The 7532-nt window shown below is 38.8% G+C and overlaps 1 protein-coding gene across 1 annotated transcript; it reads right to left on the reverse strand.

Annotated features, from left to right (window-relative positions):
- Positions 1-339: 339 nt before the first annotated feature.
- Positions 340-4208, reverse strand: hspb1 (heat shock protein, alpha-crystallin-related, 1). The gene is made up of 3 exons (XM_038288336.1): positions 3743-4208; positions 1448-1511; positions 340-888 (listed from the first exon to the last, which is right to left on the reverse strand). Exons 1-3 carry the CDS (start codon positions 4128-4130, stop codon positions 738-740), a joined length of 603 nt encoding a protein of 200 aa, XP_038144264.1. The 5' UTR covers positions 4131-4208; the 3' UTR covers positions 340-737.
- Between the last annotated feature and the right edge of the window lie 3324 nt (positions 4209-7532).

Below are 7532 nucleotides of genomic sequence, written 5' to 3' on the forward strand. Positions count from 1 at the left end.
AGATTCAGGCTAAGCAAACAGTTACCTGTGAATGTTTTACTGTAAATAGCCTAATGAAAATCTGTAATCCAACCACGACGATGCATCTTGCTTAACTTGTGTCCCAGGGCCTAAAATGTTTTTCTTGCTCAGTTTTGCACCTTATTTAACTCAGTAAGAATACAAAAGCATCAGAAGGTTTAAAGGTCCTCTTTTTTTTAACCTTAATCTGGCTTGATCAAACCTCATAGAGTTTAATTTATTCAGAAAACCATCTCACTGAGGAGAGGTGTAGCTAAAGCACCACAGCAATCAACAGTAATATTTGTAAAAGAACAAAAAGAAAAAAAAAACAGACAATTTCAGGTTTTATTTTCTTCTTTATTGGCTTAAAAAATAAAAATAAAAAAGCAAAGCTTCAGATACAAATCAATTGGTTTCCAACCCAGTGACACAGTTTTTTTTTTTTAGGTAAGAGACACTATCAAGTAGATTTGCAAACACAACACATAAGTAAAAAAATTGACCTTCAGTATAATCACAGCTAAAAGAGCTGGCATATGGCGGTGGTGCTGATGTGTTTACAAAATTTGGCTTTATACTGTGGACAGATGGAGGAGAAACAATCCACAGGTCCTGTTTAGAAGTAAGTACAATCAGCACAATTTACATCTGGGCATAGAAGCTTGTATAAAATAGTGAGTGAGTGTGGGGATGTGTGTGAATGGGTTAAGAAAGCTCAAGCCTCGCTCTTCTTTCTACTTCTTGGCTACGGCGTTCTCCACATTTATAGGAATGGTGGTCTCAGAGTACTCGATGGCTGGCTTGTTTATTGGCGCCTCCACAGTCAGGACACCGTCAGGAGACAGGGAGGAGGTTACCTTCTCAATATTTGCTGTAGTGGGCAGACTAGAAGAAGGGATGATAAAAAAAAAGTCACATTTGATGCATCAGAGTTTATACCCGTTTACTTTGTTTCATCACATTCTCCTGGTATAACCACAAGTTTGGTGTGTTTTTACTAGGGTGCAGTTCATTGAGCGACACAAAGTGATGCATATCTATAAAGTGGAACAACATTGTCGCCTATGGGTATTCACCTCCCCTTAACCTGATGCCACTATCATCCACTTAGAAAAACAGGAACATTTTTCAGTTTAGCTAGTATATCTATAGCAGTAGTGTGTTAAAGCCTCTAGGTGGCAGCAGAGCTCAGATAAACTCATGGCTTTAACGCCTGGATTCTTTTGAGACTTTTCATATCAGTTATTATAAACTCAGACAAACCTAAAATTAAAATTAAACAGAAGGACATTTTTTTGTTTGTTTGTTAAAAAACAACCTGCAATTTTTGGCTCATGTATCACACTACTAATAAGATTTTTTAGACTTTGCCTTATGAAAAGAAATTAACAAAACCAGTTAGTACTGAACAGGAACTAAATTAATGATAACTAATGGTACCTACGTGTATTTCCTGGTGAAGCTCCTCGACACAAAACCGTGCTCATCCTTCCTCTCTTCATGCTTGCCTGTCAAACAAGAAGCAAAGTTATCCTTTAGGCAGCTGGATGCTATAGTTTGAACATCTCATCAATAAGATCCAAATATTGTGCTTCAATAATAGGTTTTTAAATGTAGAAAATTAAAAAGCATGTCTCTGTGTGCACATAACTAAATACAGCTGTGTTTAGGAAGATCTAAACCTAAATCTAGCTGTGACTCGTGATCAAACCATGATTAATTAAGTTTGGTTAAACTAGAGGGGTCTGTTTAAGGCTATAATTTGTAGTTTAGTGTGTAATGAAGTCCATTTAGCTGTAATGTTTATTTCAGAACATATACATAATTAACCTTGGAGTTTTTGGGTTAAAAAGCAGGAATTAGCTTCTATTTATCAAGTGCCACACAAAACATGCAGTGTTAAACAAAAAAAAGACAAAAAAAACATTTATTATTATTGTGCTGATGAAGGTTCTCAGTCATCCAGGTCAAAGTCATTCCGTAAAAATTCAAAAAAATTCAAAAAAATATCCACTGGACTTGGTTTTCAAGATTTGAAGACGTTTTCGCCACCTCTCCAGGAAGCTCCAGTGGATATTTTTTTGAATTTTTACGGAATTTATTATTATTATTTTTATTATTATATAGTTGTTAATACTTTTATTTGATCTGTGTTGAAGTGTCTGTTAGACATGATGAATGAATAGTATCAAAGCAGAACTAACAAAGCCTTTAATTGGACATGGTTTAAGACCCAATTACATATTCTTAATGGTATTTAAGGACTCAAAAGTTATGTTTGTCAAAATATATATTATAATTTCAAATGCAAAGATAAGTCATTGTGATTTATAGATAATATACTTCATTCAATGTAGCAAAAAAGGAAAAACTAGAAACTTTAGGCTAGTAAAAGTGCATTTCTTAGAATTTCAAGTGTTGAAAGTATGAAGTTTACTTTCATAAGCTATACATTAGCTTCTGTGGGAGAGATATTTAGTAAAACACAAATGATCAGAAGTGAAAGTTAACTAGGAAAGTAATTTAGTAAAATGGGTATTGCTAAGTTGGTAGGCATGTGGAAATTTTTTTTTTGGTTAGAACAAGTGAGAAACCTTTGCCTCAACTTTTCGGCATTTATATTTGGCATTAAGTTTTTGTTACTATATCCAAATTGGAACATAATAGGTTTTAAGACTGACTCATAAACAAATTATTTGGTACAATGAAGTATAGCACCCAAAGGTGCATGTATGCTTATCATGATGAGAAATGTACTTTCCTCAAAGCTTTGGATAAACTAACTTCTTTCCTGTGAAAAGTTGATTAAAACTACTAACATGAGAGGAAATCTCATCAGGTCCAGACTGATCATTAAAAAAAGACAAGATCTGCTCCCAATAAGGAATCATTGGTTATGAATAAGCCTTTAACAGCTGAGGAGATTATTTAGTGTGTACACAAAACTCCTAATTGAGCCGGTGATGTAAGAATCATACACAAAGTGTCACATTCTTCTAATATTGAATCACACGCTTTGTTTATCTCTGGGTTTCTATCCAGGCCCACTCTAACCCTGGAAGGCTGGCAGTCATAATTTGGGATCAGATCCAGCTGTCCTTTTAAAGTAGCAGACAGACACAGTGAGTCACTGTTAAAGACAGGATGGCCCTTTGGAACAGGGTACTCAGACAGTAGGGGCACAAGGTGTTGGGGATCAGGGTTCTTAAAGGATCTAACACCAGTGTTATATTTGTTTTAGTAGTTCAGAAACAGGAGTGGGTGGGGGAGCAGTGAAAACAGCTTTGTCCTTAGCTGACCTGCTAACAAAATGCATGCAGTGTATCTATAGGCTCCTATCCCTTGTGTGGGGGGGAGGGGTAAATTACATCTTGAGACAATATCCTGGGAGGAAAGCATGCCAGGAAAGTTCAGATATTACACTTTGCTCTGCATATCTGAAATAGCCTCCCACAAGTGGAATGGTTTATTGTTCATCGGCCAAATACTGCTGCCTTTCATTGGGGTGGGGTGTCTTGACACAATATCCTGAGTTTCCTTGTTGTAAAACTGGAATTTTATCCAAAGAATCTATGCAGCCTTAAAGGAATGTGTTGTCCTCCAGAGATTCAACTCTACATTGTTTACAGACTTCTTACAATTCTTGTTTTACAAAGAAAACTTTTTTTTGGAAAACCTTAAAAAAAGGAGGCATGCAGGAAGTTTCAGTGCAAACAGTGAGGTAGAAATCAGAGCTCACCAGAAATTTCCAAAACACCATCCTTGGTCTTCACTACCAGCTCATCAGGTGAGAAATGGGGGACATCCAGGGAGATCTTCCAGTTGTCGTCTGTCTGCTTGATCTCAGACATCCCGCTGCTCATTTGCCGGGACAGGGCCCTGGCTTGGTGGGCCATCATATGGCTGGGGTGGTACAGCATTGGGCTCTGGGGCATCATGATGTCAGGGCCCATGAGAGATGGCCTCATGTATCCAGGCCAATGGGTGGAGGGGAATGCTGGGAAGTCCTCAAACACAGGTGGGAGGCCGAATGCCTGGTCAAAGATGCGGCTGGTGTGGTGCAGCTCCCTCAGAGGGTCCCAGCTGTGGGTGCGCTGCATGGTGGTGGGAATTCTTCTCTCGGCCATGCTGGCTGTAGTCGATCAGAGGAGATGTGTCTGCAGAAGGACAGCTTGCTGTGGTCTAAGCATGCTGCCTGCCTCTCAGCACAGAGCTTTTATACACTCTAAGACCCCAGCCCCCAGTCAAAACATCCCACCCACTCTACCAGTACACACCCACAAGATGTCTTGGAAAGTACTAGAACCTCTATTTGTAGCCATTGCTGCATGTAAATAGAATCCAACAGGAGGGCGGTGCATAGTATCAGCTACCCAGGGCTTTGAGGAGAGCCCACCCCTATCCTGTGAAGAATCCCCTCCCCTCTAGGGTCTTCTAAAAGAAACCAGAACAAGCTGGAGGGAAGCAGGATTGTTCTGGGAGAAACTCGATAGATTCCTTTGTAAACGGGTTATATTACTGCATAAATAACAACCATCTATACACAGCCTTTTTATTCTAAGCTAATAAAAAAAAAATGTCGGACTCCGTAATTTTCTCTGGTCCCCTCCCTGATCTGACCAGTGATGACATGTTTAGCCGCATGTCGTCATTCAACCGCTGGTTGTCTAGGTGGTGCCCTGAAAACAACGTGGGCTACATTAATAATTGGCAATCCTTTTGGGGAAAGCCTGGTCTGATTCGGAGAGACGGCATCCATCCCACTTTGGATGGTGCAGCTCTTCTTTCTAGGAATCTGGCCACATTTATTAGTCCTCCAAAACCCTGACCACCCAGGGTGCAGACCAGGAAGCAGAGTTGTAGTTTAACACACATCTCTGCAGCTTCTCTACTGTTACCCACTCTTTACTCCATCCAGACAGTGTCTTGCCCACGACCAAAATCTAATAAATTAGCAAAGATTCCCAAAGGAGTAAATCATGATAATCTAATTAAAATCAAAATAACTCCAATTGGGGAAAAAGTTAAAACAATTAAATGCGGTCTGTTTAACATAAGATCGCTTTCCTCTAAAAGTCTACTAGTTAATGACTTGATTTGTGATAATCACATTGACTTGTTTTGCCTTACAGAAACCTGGCTGCAGCAAGAGGATTATGTGAGCATAAATGAGGCAACTCCTTCAAGCTATTTAAATTTTCACATCCCCAGAAGTTCTGGGCGAGGAGGAGGAGTAGCAACAATCTTCCAGTCTGACTTACTGATTACTCCCAAAACAATTAATACCTACAACTCTTTTGAACATTTAACCCTTAATTTCCCTGATCCAAATTTCAAGGCAAGAAAACCTCTTCTTTTTGTAACTTTGTATCGTCCACCAGGTCCTTACTCTGAATTTTTAGATGAGTTTTCAGAGTTCCTTTCTGATTTGGTATTAAATACTGACAGGGTCATCATAGTGGGAGATTTTAACATCCATGCTGACATTGAAGGCGATAGCTTAAGAGCAGCCTTTAATGCTATCTTAGACACTATTGGCTTTGTTCAAAATGTGAATAGTCCCACGCATTCTCATCTTCATACTTTGGATCTTGTGCTGACATACGGCATAGAATGTGAAGAAATAACAGTATTTCCTCACAACCCTGTCCTCTCTGACCACTTTCTAATAACCTTCAGGATTACTTTAACAGAGTTCTCCTCCCCCAAAAGAAGGTTCAATTTTAGTAGATCTTTATCAGATAGTGCAGTTATAAATTTTAAAGAATCTGCTTCACTTTCTCTCTGCTCTGTGTCACTGAGCAGTGCTGCAGAGTGCAAAAGCTTAGCTTATTCCCCTTCACAGGTTGATGATTTTGTTGATGGGGTTGCTAGTTCTCTGCGTATTGCCTTAGACAACGCAGCTCCTTTGAAAATGAAAACCGTTAAAAATAGAAAGCTTGCTCCTTGGTTTAATGCAGAGCTGCGTACTTTGAAGCAAAATGCTAGGAAACTGGAGAGAATATATCGCTCCACAGGCCTGCGAGAGTCCTTCCTAGTCTGGAAAAATGGTTTACTGCTGTATAAGAGGACCCTTTGTAAAGCAAGAGCAGCATACTTCTCCTCATTAATAGAGGAGAATAAGAATAATCCTAGATTTCTTTTTAATACAGTTGCCAAACTCACCCAGAGCCATAGCTCTGTTGAACCGTCCATTCCACCTGCTCTTAGCAGCAATGATTTTATGGGATTCTTTATAAATAAGATTGATCTTATTAAAAATAAGATCATAAGCACTCCTCTATCCGCGATTGTACCTGAGGTAGTCATGGAATCTGAACCGGGTTTAGACTGCTTTGATCCAGTTGAACTCTCTGAATTAGCAAAATTATTGTCTTCATCTAAGCCTTCAACTTGTATGTTAGATCCAGTTCCAACCAGGTTATTTAAGGAGGTATTCCCTTTGATCTCCTCCTCCATTTTAGATGTGATTAATCTATCTCTGTTACAGGGATATGTACCTAAAGCTTTTAAGATTGCTGTAATTAAACCTCTGCTTAAGAAACCGTCTCTTGACCCAGATGACTTGGTCAATTATAGACCTATATCCAATCTTCCTTTCTTATCCAAAATTCTTGAGAAAGTAGTTGCCAAACAAGTTTGCGATCACTTCCACCATAATGAACTTTTTGAAGAGTTTCAGTCTGGCTTTAGAGCTCATCATAGCACTGAAACAGCTCTGGTGAAAGTCACTAATGATATTCTCATGGCCTCAGATAATGGACTTGTATCTGTGCTCGTCCTGTTGGATCTTAGTGCTGCATTTGATACAGTTGACCATAATATTCTTTTAGAAAGACTTGAATATTTTGTTGGAATTAAAGGAACAGCACTAGACTGGTTTAAATCTTATCTATCTGATCGAATTCAGTTTGTTCATGTTAATGATAGATCTTCAACACGCTCAAAGGTTACCTGTGGAGTACCACAGGGATCAGTGCTAGGACCAATTCTCTTTACTTTATACATGCTCCCAATTGGTAGAATTATTAGACAGCATGGGATTAATTTCCACTGTTATGCTGATGATACCCAGCTATATCTGTCTATAAATCCAGATGAAGCTAACCCATTACATAGATTACAGACATGTCTTGAAGACATAAAAACCTGGATGACTCTCAACTTTCTGCTTCTGAATGCAGACAAAACAGAAGTTATAGTCTTTGGACCAGAGTCTCTGAAAAAGAAACTGATTAGCCAGTCACTTCATTTGGATGGGATTAAACTGATTTCAGATAATAAAGTAAAAAATCTTGGTGTTATTTTTGATCAGGACCTGTCATTTAAATCCCATATCAAAGAGGTTTCTAGAATTTCCTTCTTTCATCTGAGGAATATTGCAAAAATTAGAAATATCCTGTCCAGGGGTGATGCTGAGAAACTAGTCCATGCATTTGTTACTTCAAGGCTGGACTATTGTAATTCTTTACTATCAGGAAGTCCACAAACTGTAGTTAAAAGCCTTCAGCTGATCCAAAATGCTGCAG

The sequence above is a fragment of the Cyprinodon tularosa genome, unplaced genomic scaffold (assembly GCF_016077235.1).
Source record: "Cyprinodon tularosa strain WSP-4 unplaced genomic scaffold, ASM1607723v1 ctg251, whole genome shotgun sequence".
In the NCBI taxonomy this organism is placed as follows: domain Eukaryota; kingdom Metazoa; phylum Chordata; class Actinopteri; order Cyprinodontiformes; family Cyprinodontidae; genus Cyprinodon; species Cyprinodon tularosa.